Source organism: Bufo gargarizans, chromosome 5 (assembly GCF_014858855.1).
Source record: "Bufo gargarizans isolate SCDJY-AF-19 chromosome 5, ASM1485885v1, whole genome shotgun sequence".
NCBI classification, from domain to species: domain Eukaryota; kingdom Metazoa; phylum Chordata; class Amphibia; order Anura; family Bufonidae; genus Bufo; species Bufo gargarizans.
This window is the reverse complement of record NC_058084.1, coordinates 179,547,897-179,562,926: the sequence shown is the minus strand read 5'-3', so window position 1 is coordinate 179,562,926 and position 15,030 is coordinate 179,547,897. Positions and strand designations below refer to the sequence as shown.

The following is a 15,030-nucleotide window of genomic DNA, read 5'->3' as shown; positions in this document are numbered from 1 at the left end:
ACACGTTTTTTCTTGTCCGCCAAGCCTGCGAACAACTGGTCCTGCACCGATAGTGGTTCCTTAGGTTCCTCTAAATTAATTGTGGCCCAGATGGTTTTTAGTAATGAATCTGTCTCTTCAATAGAACAGAGAGGCTTCCTATAGACGTCGCCAGAGATAGATGAATCTGAGTCGGCGGTGACTTCCCCTTCGTCTACGTCCGAATCTTGCTCAATAATGGAAGTACTTGACGTAGAGGGTTTTGGCTGAACAGTAGACATTTTAGCTTCTACTGCAGCTCCTACTTCCTCTTTAATAATGGTTCTGAGACTCTCAATAAGTGAAGGGGATTCATCTGAAACCACCTTATCACAGCACTTTTGACATAAGGTCTTCTTGTGAGAACTAGAAAGCGCTTTTTTGCAGATAGGACACTTCTTTTTGATAGACGGTTCCTTTTTTGAGACGTCTCTCCCCTATGAGACACAATTTAAAGTGCCATAGTAAGTATTTGAGGGATACTTAAAAAAAAAAAAAAAAAAAAAAATGCCACCAAAGAGAAGTGTAAGGGAGTCAATAAAATTACACCCGAGTGTTCCTTAAGCAATACTAATAGTAATAGGGAGGAGGCTTACCGGGCTTGAGGGCCTGGGAGCATCTATGCACTTGTCAGGTGCCTCGGATCCAGTTTGCAGGGACATGCTGCTGGAGGACAGAGCTTGATGGCTGCTAGAAACGCCGGCAGCCCGCTCTGAATTTCAACTTCCTGGTTCCGGGTTGCGTCATAGCCCCGCCCCCGTGCGTGCCGCCGTGCCGACTTAACTTTGCCCAATCAGCAAGGCGCACGAAGGAGTCACATGGGGAAACATCTCTCAAGCCAGGAACGCCCGCTGCTGCCCAGAAATCTGCCGGTCCGGAGTCCAGGACACGGGAGATAGAAAGCCCGGGGTCACCAGCGTCCGCCGGATTTACACCGAGAGGAGGGAGGGATGGAACAAGGCAACATCCCGCAAACCCTCCTCCTGCAACGGCCCTCCGGCAGAGCCGGGAATACTTACATAAAGGCCGCGCGAGCTGCTGATCCGTGATCCCGACCTTCTGAGGGACAACTGGAGAGGTAAGAGGGAGGGGGCCCCCTTTATTGGCTGATTTCGCTAATTGTTTCCTGTCCCTGAGAAGGTGGGCCAACCTCCAGGTAAGTGCTGTTGTGGAGGCGTAGGGAAAATAGGATGTGAACCCAGCCCTAGTGTCAGAATAAGCACCAGTACACAGCGGAGCAGCGTGGCGGAAAGGGGAGGCTGCCATGTACTGACAGAGCGCTAACTGCTCCTGGTGGTCAGGGATGAGGACTGCGTTTCCCAAGGATCATTTAACTACTGCAAAATACAGGGCACAGTATAATACGTTAGAATCTATATAATATAAAGATATTAGCCCTACCCCCGAATGTTAATACAATTAGGTGGTCATTTATTATATAGAAATACTTCTATGTTAGGCGTATTTCTGACACAGATTGTGGTGCAAAAGGTCCTTAACACCGCAATCTGCATCTTTTTCCAGCTCATGCCAGGTCTAAAAAAGGTGGCGTGGGCAGGGAAAGGGATACAGTTATGGATTATTGGATACCACCACCATACAGTGACCGGATAACACCTCTGTACAGCGACAGGATAACACCACCATACAGTGACCAGATAAAAAGGGTATCAGAGGGCACAGTACAGGGAATGACTAAGGGCACTGTACAGGGTGTGGTAAGAGGGCACAATGCAGAATATAAGGGGGCACAGTCACATGACCCTGTTGTCCTTCTGGTGAATGCGGTTCAGACGCCACCATAATGAGAAGCAGAGGAGTGAGACAGGGGCCTGGGGCCCTGGATGGACAGGAGGGGTGAACACAGCACAGTTGTCAATAGCTGAGGATGTTGTTAGGTCAACAAGTCAGGAGGATGACCAGAGTGAGGAAGTTGAAGAGGAGATGCTGGACGGTGAAGTTATTGACCCAACCTGGGAAGGTGGCAAGCCGAGCGAGGACAGCAACACAGAGGGGGAGGGATCCACAGCACGGCAACAAGCTGGAAGAGGCAGTGGGTGGCAAAAGGGAGAAGGCGGGCCACACCAAAAAGGCCCGCAACTGTTCCCTGGACCACACCCTTGCGGCAATATCCCTTGCCAAGGGGTAGGTGTTCTGCAGTCTAGAGCTTTTTTGAGAAAAGTGCGGACGATAAAAGAATTGTCATTTGCAACCTGTGCCGTACCAAAAGGAGCTGGGGCGTGAACACTAGCAACCTCACCACCATCATCCGCAACATGGCTTTAAAGCAGCCTAATAGGTGGGCTGAACGCCTGGGTCCACAACCAGTGTCTGCGGGTCACACCACTGCCTCCTCTTCTCAGCGCGAATTGGACGAGGAGGAGCAGGAGACGGTTGCCCCCGCTACGGAGTGTAGTACCCATGGAAGTTTTATTCCATCTGTTATCTGTTCAGCGTGAATGGGTAGAAGAGGAGGAGGAGGAGATTGATGTCCTCATCAGGAGGATGACTCTCAAAGTCTTGTCTGTTGGGACTCTGGCACACATAGGCTGCCTTTCCCATGACCCTCGCTTTGTACGCATTTTGGCCAACACCGATCACCCTTCTCGTCTCTTATTCCTGTGGTGGAGAGGACGAGCAAAATGGTGCAATACCACAAGGTCTTTGTGGAAAAATTGCTCCAAAATTCTCCAGCTGACAACGCTGGCTGCAGAAGTACGTAGTTCCTTGGCCAATCGAGGAGGGGAGACGAGGGGAACACACAGCAGGACCAACAGAGGCAGGGCAACACTCTCCAAAGCCTTGGACAGTTTTATGACACCCCGCCAGCACCCTCACCCTGATGCACGGCCTAGTGTCACAAGGAGGGAAAAAATTTGAAAGATGGTGGAGTACGTAGCAGACCGTGTCAGCGTCCTCAGTGATCCCTGTGTGCCTTACAATTTTTGGGTGTCCAAGCTGGACACGAGGCACGAATTGACGCTCTACACCTTGGAGGTGCTGGCCTGCCCTGCCGCCAGCATTTTGTCAAAGCATGTATTTAGTGCTGCTGGGGGCATAATAACTGATAAGCGCATCCGCCTGTCAACTGAAAATGCTGACAGGTTGTCTCTTATAATAAAGAACAAGGCCTGGATTGCCCCCGACTTCTCTATTCCAGAGGAAAGCGGCTAAACATAAAGGCACTTTAAATGTGGCTTTTATGGTGTATTGAATACACTGTATTCCCATGCACCCCTTCCACCACTAAAAAGGGTATATGGTTCAATCTCCCTTTTCTCGTCCTCCATCAAATCAACATGCTTATTAGGCTGCCCTCGCTCCTTATGTTTTAGAGGGTCAGCTCCGCAGCGGCCCCCCACCCATAATGTTTTTGAGGGTCACCAGCAGGCCCTCAACCATGAGGTTTTAGAGGGTCAGCTCAGCAGCAGACCCTCGCCCACAACATTTTTTACATGGTCAGCTCTGCAGCAGGCCCTCACCCCTAATGTTTTTGAGGGTCACCAGCAGGCCATCAATCATCATTTTTCAAGGATGTGTATGATGCCCTCCTTTATGTGTAATAAAGGATGTATTGGAGTGTCGGTCCCTTGTAATTTTTGGCAGCCCTTTCCCTTAGTACATAGACTTTATGAGTGTAGGAGTCCCACTACCTGAACAATTCTACCACAATGTGAATGAGGCCCTCCATTATGTGATATACAGGTTGTATCAGAGTGCCTCTTCCTTGTAATTTTTGGCAGCACTTGCACTTTATATACAAGTAAATCTAAAGGAAAGAATGTTTCCTAAACTATTTTTCCTCTAAAATCGATTTTATCTTCGGGTTGATGCGTATTATTGTCAGTCTGTAAAAGGGGCGTACTACTCGTACAACATCAGTCCAAGCAGCGACCTGGGAGTCCAAGATGCCTCCAGACATCCTCCCCATGCTGTTCCCGAACCATTTCAGTGGTGTTTCCATCAATTTCTGTCCTTTTACTATGAACCAGACACCCTCCCCTCTTCAGAGCAGGGGTTGCCTGGTTTAATGCTCGGGTTCTCCCATTGTGCTCGATAGCGCACCAGAGCATCCCGAGGTGTTTTACTCGAGCACCTGAGCACTTTGGTGCTCGACTAACACTAGTACCTATGAAACTGGATGACCTGTTGCATGTGCACTTGGCAACTGAAGGCATCTGTGTTGGTCCAATGTTCATATGTGCCCGCATTGCTGAGAACAATGATGTTTTGATATATGCAAATAAGCCTCTAGGAGCAACGGGGGCGTTACCGTTACACCTAGAGGCTCCGATTCTCTGCACTTGGACAGTATAGTCTTTCTGAAATATCTACAGCTACTCTCTTACGTACTGCTCTGCTTACATAACTAAAATATATGTGAATGCCACTCATGAACCAGTAAGTTCAGTATGAACAGTGCCATTTGTCACGCCCAAATAGGCAATGTCAAGCCTTAGGCCTCGTCCACATTTCTGTTTTGCACCGACATGTGCAGTCCGAATTTTTCGGCGGCCTGCACACGTACCCATTGATTTGAATGTGTCCGTTTACACATCAGCATTTTTTTTTACCGACAGTGGGTCAGACATGCACTACTATGGTCCGTGATGTGGACCAAACACGAAGTCTATGGGTCCTCCAAATTCATGCAGATGGTATACGTGTTGGGTCCCTTTTTCATTGAAGACTTATAGGAGATGCCTTGGAAATACATTTTCAGCATCTGTGGATCACGGATGACACACAGAGGGGCAGACACATGGACCAACCATGCATCCTTCACGGATGAAACACAAACGCTTTTTTTCCACAGATGTCAAACTGACATGGAACTTTGGGCGAGGCTTTACTTACCAGTGAAATGCAGGACTCCTTCCACCAGTTCCTTGCCATCTACTTCCTTTTTCAGCTGCTTGAATTCTTCTGTAAGAAGCTCAATGTGTTCCACATGTAAGACTTTACCTGCGGTGCAGTAAACGGAAAGCAAATTACCCAGTTATCCCCCTGACCCATACTACGTATCAGCCAGACCCTGTTAAGGTGGCTACAGCAGCACAACCGTTCGGCTGACAGCTCTTCTGCCGTCCCCATAGACATGCACATTCAGCTGAGAATTAGTGTACATGTGTTCTCAACATAGAAAGGCGGTGACTTATCTCCATTTAGAACAGAGGGATCGGGCCTGCCTGACCCTTCTTCCCCCTGACATTACCCTGCGGTCGGGGAGAGTCGACCCCCCTCTTAAACATATTAGATTGTCAGCAGATTCAGCCATCAACCATGTAGTGTGGCTGGATTCATACACATCATGTCCAAGCAAGATTTGTGACCATACATTTTCAGTATTCTAAGGGGGACATTTATCAACCCCTATAAGCAGAAAACTGGTGTAAAAATGTCAGCGCATGCCTCACTTGCACAACATATCATGACTTTTTGGGGTCCCCCGTCCTCCTCCCCAGTTTTCCCAAGCAATGGGCAGGTCAGAGGGTGGGCAGTGTGAGTTGTTATAATCTGGTACAGATTACTTGTGAAAGCTGTCCTGCTGGTGTAGACTTCAGCGCTAGTGCACGGAGCTGCACATATTCATCACAATAATTAAGAGGCATGCAGTGGCACGTTCAATGGTCACATCACTATGTGCAGCTCAGCCCCATTATGATGAAAGGGTCTGGGCTGCAATACCAAGCACAACCACTATACAATGTATGGCGCTGTGCTAGTAATGCAGTGAGGAGGCACAGCTGATCGGCAGGGGTGCTGGGAGTTGGACCCTCACAATCTGATATTCATGGCCTTTCCTGAGGATAGGTCATCACTACTGCACGCCCGGAAATTAGAGACTATATAGGAAAAGTAATGAAACTTTGGAATGCCCTTCATTTATACATATCAATACCAAAAACAATGCAATGAGTTACAAAAAAGGACTAGATATGCATCTAATGACTAATGGTATTGAGAAATGCAAATAATAGGACAAGATTTTCTCACTAAAATAAAATTTATGATTACTAGGGGGGGTCCAAAAGCTGGGACCCCTATCGGAAGAAGGGAGACACCCAACTCACCTGTATAAATGGAGTAGTGGTGTGCCAAGTGTAGCACTGGGCTATTTCCAGCTGTTTTATAGAAGTAAATGGAGTGGTGTACACCACTGCTCCATATTAATGCAAGGGACTCGTGGACCCCTGTTTTTGTTATAGCTGGGGGTCCCAGTAGTCAGATCCCTAGTGATCATTCATTTATGGAAACACTATGTTAAAGAGGTCTTCCAGTCTTAATATTGATGACCTATCCTCAGGATAGGTCATCAATAGGGATGAGCGAATCGACTTCGGATGCTTCATCTGAAGTCGATCCGCAAAAAGGTTTGTTTTAATACTGTACGGAGCGGGCGCTCCGCACAGTATTAGAATGTATTGGCTCCGGTGAGCCCAAGTTATTACTTTGCAAAGTCTCGCGAGACTTAGTGTAATAACTCTGGAAATTAATATCTACTGTAGAAAAACTTTTGCGCCGAACTCTGGTTCGGTTCCAAGTGGTACCCCCGCTGATCAGCTGTATGCAGGGAAGGTGTGAGCTGTGCGCAAGTGCCGTCTCTTCCTGTTTGCCATAGAGATAGCAGCAGTGAGCAGGAAGAGAGACAGGAGATGTAGGGTGCACGTCTTCTTCATACAGCTGATGGGCTGGGGTGTTGGGTGTAGGACCCCTGCCGATCTGATATTGATGACCTACTCTGAGGATAGGTCTTTAATATTAAAAAACCCGGAGAACCCCTTTAAAAGGTGTCATCTTCTATCATCTATTAAGTAAGGTCTCTGGAAAAGGCAGGTGACAACCAATATGTCCACTAATGCACAATGCTTCGGTGTAATTCAGGAGTCTAGGAAGGCATGGTCACAAACCCTGCGGGAGCACCAATGCGTACATATCAGCCGTCACTATGGCTCCAAATGGCAGCCGTCTAGGAGTAAGACAGAGGAATGAATGAATGCTAATACATAAAACAGTAAGCGTGTGAGGAGCGAGCACGATGGATCTCATAAAAACAATATAAGAATAATTATAAAGTACATGCTCTGAAACGTTACCTTTCTGCTCGGCCAACTGCCACAAGTTCTGCGAGGTCTGCTCAGACAGGGCCATCGGATACTCTACAAGAACATGCTTACCAGCCTCCAGGAAACTCCTCCAGAAAAAAAAAAAAAAAAAAAAAAAAAAAAAAAAAAGAAGAAGATTAAGCAATTATCTTCATAGGGACTGTTAGGCGGAGGCTTCTGCCCAACAGTGAGCCCAATGACGTCACTTGCACTAACCACCTGTAAAACAGCTAGGGCAGCACTAAAGCCCGCCCATCAGAGTCGGTGAGGTCACTGAATACACTACCGAGCAGAAGCCTCCGCCTAGCAGTATAAAAGCATAAACAAAAAGCCCTTAAATTGCGCGATCCAGCGAAGGGGAGGGAGAGCATTGACAGGTTCCTGGGTGAAAATGTGGGTATGTTTGGGTTCAGCTCTGAATCCGGACAACCCCTTTAAGGGTATTCCCGGGATAAATATTGATAACCTATTCTTATGTTACAATAGATTGGTGGTCGGACTCTATAACTGGCATTTCTTATGCATCTGTGCACCACAGTAAGCGTCTTACATGGGAGTCTATGGGGGACATACCAGTGCATATTCTGCTGTATATGAGACTTTTATCACACTTGGATGCCAGGCTTTTTGCCAAAATGGCAGGAGTGGTTTTTTTTTTTTTTTTTTTTTTTTTTTTACTAAAACCGATGCAGTATAGCAAACTATCAGAAGAGACATAACTGCTCGTGCATTGCCCAGACTGCATGTGCCATATTTTTTGCCCAATAAGACGTACCTGCCCATAAGACGCACCAATGTTTTAGAGGAGGAAAATAAGAAAAATATTTTTCATCAGACCCCCAATGTTAATAGGCCCCTATTCAGACCTCAGAGCAGACCTCCATGTTAATAAGCCCCCCATGTGAAGCAGACCTCCATGTTAATAAGCCCCCATGTGAAGCAGACCTCGGATCAGAGGTCACAGAGTGCCAAGGTCACGGCACACTGAGAGTTCCTAGAATTAATTTTTTTTGTCACAAGTTAGCGGAAAATGATGATTTTTTTTTTTTCTCTTTTTTCCTTACAAAGTCTCATATTCCACTAACTTGCGACAAAAATTTAAAAATTCTAGGAACTCGCCATGCCCCTCACGGAATACCTTGGGGTGTCTTCTTTCCAAAATGGGGTCACTTGTGGCGTAGTTATACTGCCCTGGCAATTTAGGGGCCCAAATGTGTGAGAAGAACTTTGCAATCAAAATCTGTAAAAAATGGCCTGCGAAATCCGAAAGGTGCACTTTGGAATATGTGCCCCTTTGCCCACCTTGGCAGCAAAAAAGTGTGACACATCTGATATCGCCGTACTCAGGAGAAGTTGGGGAATGTGTTTTGGGGTGTCATTTTACATATACCCATGCTGGGTGAGAGAAATATCCTGGCAAAAGACAACTTTTCCAATTTTTTTATACAAAGTTGGCATTTGATCAAGATATTTCTCTCACCCAGCATGGGTATATGTAAAATGACACCCCAAAACACATTCCCCAACTTCTCCTGAGTACGGCGATACCAGATGTGTGACACTTTTGCGCATCTAGGCTGCAAAAGTGCCCAAATTCCTTTTAGGAGGGCATTTTTAGACATTTGGATCCCAGACTTCTTCTCACGCTTTAGGGCCCCTAAAAAGCCAGGGCAGTATAAATACCCCACATGTGACCCCACTTTGGAAAGAAGACACCCCAAGGTATCCAATGAGGGGCCTGGCAAGTTCATAGAATTTTTTTTTTTTCGCATAAGTTAGCGGAAATTGATTTTTATTTTATTTTTTCTCACAAAGTCTCACTTTCCGCTAACTTAGGACAAAAATTTAAATCTTTCATGGACTCAATATGCCCCTCAGCAAATACCTTGGGGTGTCTTCTTTCCAAAATGGGGTCAGTTGTGGGGTGTTTGTACTGCCCTGGCATTTGAGGGTCTCCGCAATCATTACATGTATGGCCAGCATTAGGAGGAGTTTCTGCTATTCTCCTTATATTGAGCATACAGGTAATGAGATTTTTTTTTCCGTTCAGCCTCTGGGCTGAAAGAAAAAAAAAAAAATGAACGGCACAGATTTCTTCATTCGCATCGATCAATGTGGATGAAAAAATCTCTGCCCCAAAAAAAAAAAAAAAAAAAAAATTAAAAAAAAAAAATGGAGGGGAAAGGCGTCTGCCAGGACATAGGAGCTCCGCCCTACATCCATACCCACTTAGCTCGTATGCCCTGGCAAACCAGATTTCTCCATTCACATCAATCGATGTGGATGAATAAATCATTGCCGCAATGCTTCTGTCAGAATGCACATCAGTGCTGCAGCTAATCGATCGGTTGGTCCACCTGGAAGGTAAAAAACAAAAAAACCAAAAACAAAAAAACAAAAACAAAAAAAAAAAAAACAGGCCGCAACGCAATAATTTTATTAACTTTGCAACAGAACATAAACTTTAACTTTTTGAACTGAACATTAACCTTTTTGCTTACTGGTGTTTTTTTTTGTTTTTTTACCTTTATAGAACAAACCTCTCCTTCCCCATGGGTCAATGTGCAAAGCGCAAATCGCCCAAAAGATGTGGCGAAGTGCGTTATGCACTTTGTCCCAGGTGAAAGGAGACGTTTGCAGCAGCTGTGTGAGTGAATGGGCCCTAATAGCCCTGTGTGCCTATCCTGGTGAGATTATCCCTATGCTAATAGTGTACCTGTGAGTGGTACTTCCGGAAACACTCTCCAAAGCATAGGGCAGGGTGGTCAGGACAGTCAGGACAGAAATAGCGGGTGTCACGCCTTATTCCACTCCTGCTACAGACACGACATCTTTTTCGGGGTGACTGTTGGGTTGAGGTACCAGGAACGACATTGGGGAAATGTCGCTCGTGTAGACGGCTAACTACACTGGTGGATGGGGCCACGGAACCTCCTGGGTACAGGAGGTTCTCGATGATCTCTTCCTGAAATTTGAGGAAGGATCCAGTTCTCCCAGCCTTACTGTAGAGAACAAAACTATTGTACAGAGCCAATTGAATAAAATATACAGACACCTTCTTATACCAGCGTCTGGTTCTGCGGGAAACTAAATACGGAGACAACATCTGGTCATTGAAGTCCACCCCTCCCATGTGAAGGTTATAGTCGTGGACTGAGAGGGGCTTTTCAATGACACGGGTTGCTCGCTCAATTTGTATTGTCGTGTCTGCGTGAATGGAGGAGAGCATGTAAACGTCACGCTTGTCTCTCCATTTCACCGCGAGCAGTTCTTCGTTACACAGTGCGGCCCTCTGCCCCCTTGCAAGACGGGTGGTAACGAGCCGTTGGGGGAAGCCAGCGCGACTAGTTCGCGCGGTACCACAGGCGCCAATCCGTTCTAGAAACAAATGCCTAAAGAGGGCCACACTTGTGTAAAAATAGTCCACATAAAGATGGTACCCCTTGCCGAATAAGGGTGACACCAAGTCCCAAACTGTCTTCCCACTGCTCCCCAGGTAGTCAGGGCAACCGACCGGCTCCAGGGTCTGATCTTTTCCCTCATAGATCCGAAATTTGTGGGTATAGCCTGTGGCCCTTTCACAGAGCTTATACAATTTGACCCCATACCGGGCGCGCTTGCTTGGGATGTATTGTTTGAAGCCAAGGCGCCCGGTAAAATGTATCAGGGACTCGTCTATGCAGATGTTTTGCTCTGGGGTATACAAATCTGCAAATTTCAGGTTGAAACGGTCTATGAGGGGCCGAATTTTGTGGAGCCGGTCAAAAGCAGGGTGGCCTCTGGGACGGGAGGCGGTGTTGTCACTAAAGTGCAGGAAACGCAGGATGGTCTCAAATCGTGTCCTGGACATAGCAGCAGAGAACATGGGCATATGATGAATCGGGTTCGTGGACCAATATGACCGCAATTCATGCTTTTTTGTCAGGCCCATGTTGAGGAGGAGGCCCAGAAAAGTTTTAATTTCGGAAACTTGGACTGGTTTCCACCGGAAAGGCTGGGCATAATAGCTTCCCGGGTTAGCGGTTATAAATTGTGTGGCATACCGATTTGTTTCTGCCACAACTAAGTCTAAGAGCTTCGCAATCAAGAACAGCTCAAAAAATCCCAGATCTGAGCTGTCTCAACCCGAACTCCAGACTGGGCGGTGAAAGGGAAAACTACAGGTGCGGCTAAAGTTGGGGACTGCCAATCAGGGTTTGCCAGCACCTCAGGGACTCTAGGGGCTCTACGGGCACATCTTTGCGGTGGCTGCGACGGGGTCACTACTGCACGTACCAGCTTCAACTGCCCTTCTGGTGCTCGCTACTTCACCAGGTTGTACGGCAGTGCTGGTACTAGGTCCAGGAAGGGCTGGGCTGCTGGTGTATGCCTCACCACGTAATCCGACAGCACCAGCCCCACTCTGCTGCTCTTGAAGCGGATCCTGCGCAACCTGCGGTCTAGCGACACGGGGCCGGGTACGCCTGGTGCTATCAGGGACCTCAGCCTCCTCGTCCGAACTTTGGGTCAGAGAGCCACTGCTTTCTACAGGTTCGTATTCTGACCCGCTGGATTCATCAGATGAGGGTTCCCACTCCTCATCCGACTGGGTCAGAAGCCTGTAGGCCTCTTCAGAGGAATACCCCCTGTTTGACATGTGGGCAACTAAATTTAGGGGTATTCCCTGAGACTACCCAAGAAAAAAAAAGCAAGCCTGTCTTACAAAGGGGAGGCTAGCGAAGTACCGGAGGCCTCTGCGGTTGATAAAAAAATATCAAAACAGATTTTTTTATCGCCGCAGTGCGTGTAAAGTGAATGTGCAGCGATCAAAAAAAAATTTTTTATTTGTCACTGCGGTGGGGCGGGTGTGGGCGAACGCACGTGTGGGCGAGCGATCAGGCCTGATCGGGCAAACACTGCGTTTTGGGTGGAGGGAGAACTAAAGTGACACTAGTACTATTATAGATCTGACCGTGATCAGTTTTGATCACTTCCAGATACTATAAAAGTACAAATGCTGATTAGCGATACGCTAATCAGCGAATAACGGACTGCGATGCGGTGGGCTGGGCGCTAACCGATCCCTAAACTACCTAACCAAGGGGCCTAAACTATACTGAAACCTAACGGTCAATACCAGTGAAAAAAAAAAGTGACAGTTTGCACTGATCACTTTTTTCTTTTCACTTGTGATTCACAGGGGCGATCAAAGTGGTGATCAAAGGGTTAATTGGGGTTCAGGGGGGTGATCTGGGGCTAAAGTGTAGTGTTTGGTGTACTCACTGTGAAGCCTGCTCCTCTGCTGGATCCAACCGACGAAAAGAACCAGCAGAGGAGCAGGGCAGCCATATAACAGATCATATTTACAAATATGATCTGTTATTCGGCTCTCTGATTGGATTTTTTAAAAATCAGCAACCTGCCAGCCAATGATCGCGGCTGGCAGGTTGCTGACAAAATACTCCTGTACGAAATGCCGGCCCGAACTGCGCATGCGCGGGCCAGCAAAGCGCATCATCTCGCGCCTCGCGAGATGACGGGTATATGCGTGACTCTGCGCAGCGCTGCCACCTCCGGACCGCACATCTGCGTTAGGCGGTCCGGAGGTGGTTAAAGAAAAATATTTTTGCAATGCCATATCCTAAGATCCATTAGTTTTTCTTTTTCTTTCTACAGAGCTGTGTGAGGACTTAATTTTTGTGAGATGACTTGAAGTTTTCAGTGATATTATTTTGAGGTATATAACAGTTCTTGATTGCTTTTTATTCCTTTTTTTTTGTGGCGAATAAGTGGATTGTTATGGGAGTGGCGATTCCAAATATGTGGAAATTTTATTTTGCCAATTTATTCCATGTTGTGATCTCAGGGTGTGTGTCCTTTCTGCTGCAGCTCTTTCCCTGTAACTGCCACAGCTTCTAACAGAAGATATGGCTGGTCGCTGTTGAACAATTAAACTGAGCATGTTCGACTAGGTCAGCGAGGTGGACAAGAAATAAGAAAAAGAACAAACAGCAGGTGGCACTATACATTACATTACATTGACTAGCTCAGTAACTATACTACATTTTTAATTACATGCAATTACAAAAGTATTCAGGTGCTGTTTTTTAAAATGGAGAATATTTTTTGTAGCACAAACAAAATCCCATTGAACGAGTCAAGTTTGCGGAAACCGTGCATTTAACTTGTTAATTGCCAAGTTAACGTCAGCTACATCTGTATCGGTTGGCTTACTTTGTGCCAAAATGAACAAGGTTAATGCTTTCTTCACAGGTCAGGCTCGCTGGTAAAGCCGGATCTCATGATGTATGGTCACTTTATCTGGAGAATGATTTACTGTCAATGGAGCACTAGAGCATGAAATCATTACCTGATGCTCTGCTCGTGGTTCTGATTGTCTGTACAAATGAAAGCCGCATCAATCTCGTTACTCTGAAGCGCCTCCTGCAGGCTGATCTGCCTTACACCATTACACTCACCAAGATCCCTCCTGCAGAGATGAAGAAAAGAGGTCTGAGTGCATTCAATAAGCCAAAAGATCCTATTGCCTACAGAAGCAACGATCCAGCAACTGACCGAGACACAAAGCCTTGAAGTTTCAGACTTTCCGAAGGGCTGGATGGCAGAGGGTTAAGGAGGTCTCTCATCCTCACAGAGCCTGCGATACCAATTCCGACAACCACCACACCAAACATTGTGCCACTCTGCAAAACAGAAAAATCATGGTAGTTTTTGGAATTTCTTTTTCACAATATGCCCCAATGTAAATGCATAAATTATCTTAATACATGTCAAGACCTAGATCCACACACTAACATATACTCATGTATGTACATACACTTATATGACTGCAATGTAAAGAGTAGTCACCAAGCACCTGAGCTTTCATCCTCTAGATGAGCAGTCCCCAATTGCAGAGCCGCGGCCCAGGCCCTAGAACAGGCATGCTCAACCTGCGGCCCTCCAGCTGTTTTAAAACTACAACTCCCACAATGCCCCTGCTGTAGGCTGTTTGGGCATGCTGGTAGTTGCAGTTTTGAAACAGCTGGAGGGCCGCAGGTTGAGCATGCCTGCCCTAGAAGATTGTTTGCCTAGCCGCGGCAATACAGAGGAGCGGAGACACCACGCGCACAACACACAGCGGGAAGGAAGGAGAGCGTTCTTTCCTTCCAACTGTGATGCCGGCCAGCCACTACCACCAATAAGGAGAGAGTAGGCAGAGGAGGGGAGGGACTGTGGCCACTGTGCCCCCAATTATAATTAACCAGAAGACCTTTCATGGGTCCGGACTTTATTAACCAAGTAGCAGGACATGTACAGCAGCGCCCAGGAAACTCCCTGCACTTATTATTCCTAGGCGCAGCTCCGGTCGCACGCTGTGGCCCCCGTTACCGTCTCCCGCGCTGTATACTAATTACTACTATGGGAACACCAGAGAGGAGACATCAGTCTCTCTCCCTGGGCGTTCCTTCTCCCTAGCTATAGCGCTGTCCAATCACTGCGCAGAGCGTCACAGCCAGGGAGTAAAAAATAAATAAAAAAACACAACACCTTCTCCCTTGCTGTGACACTCTGTGCTGCGATTAGACAGCGCTACAGCTAGGGAGAAGGAACACCCAAGGAGAGAAGCTGATGTCTCCTCCCTGTTGTTCCTATAGTATTAATTAGCATACAACGCGGGAGACGGTGATGGGGGCCACATCGGGCGAACGGAGCGATCTGCTGCTCAGAAACCATGGTTCTGTATAAGGATGGTTCTGCTATAGCTATCCCTCGTCCTCATACTGTGAAGGAGATCGCTGCATGGAAATGCGCGGTCTCCTTCACTGAACAAGCAGCTGTCAGGAAGTAACGCTTTCTTCCCAACAACTGGCTGTGGAGTCTTCCTGTGTAAATCCGCCTCTACACACGTGGCAGCTACTGACTT

The 15,030-nt window shown here is 47.0% G+C and overlaps 1 protein-coding gene across 2 annotated transcripts in view; it reads right to left on the bottom strand.

Moving 5' to 3' along the window:
• BLVRA (biliverdin reductase A) overlaps positions 1–15,030 on the bottom strand; it is a 43,931-nt gene that overhangs the window by 21,452 nt on the left and 7,449 nt on the right. For both annotated transcript variants that reach the window (XM_044295216.1, XM_044295217.1), the window contains 4 exons: positions 13,680–13,807; positions 13,474–13,593; positions 7,116–7,213; positions 4,876–4,983 (listed from right to left, as the gene is read on the bottom strand). In XM_044295216.1, coding sequence (XP_044151151.1) covers positions 4,876–4,983; positions 7,116–7,213; positions 13,474–13,593; positions 13,680–13,798 — 445 coding nt within the window. In that variant the 5' untranslated portion in view covers positions 13,799–13,807. The remainder of the gene's footprint in view (positions 1–4,875; positions 4,984–7,115; positions 7,214–13,473; positions 13,594–13,679; positions 13,808–15,030) is intronic.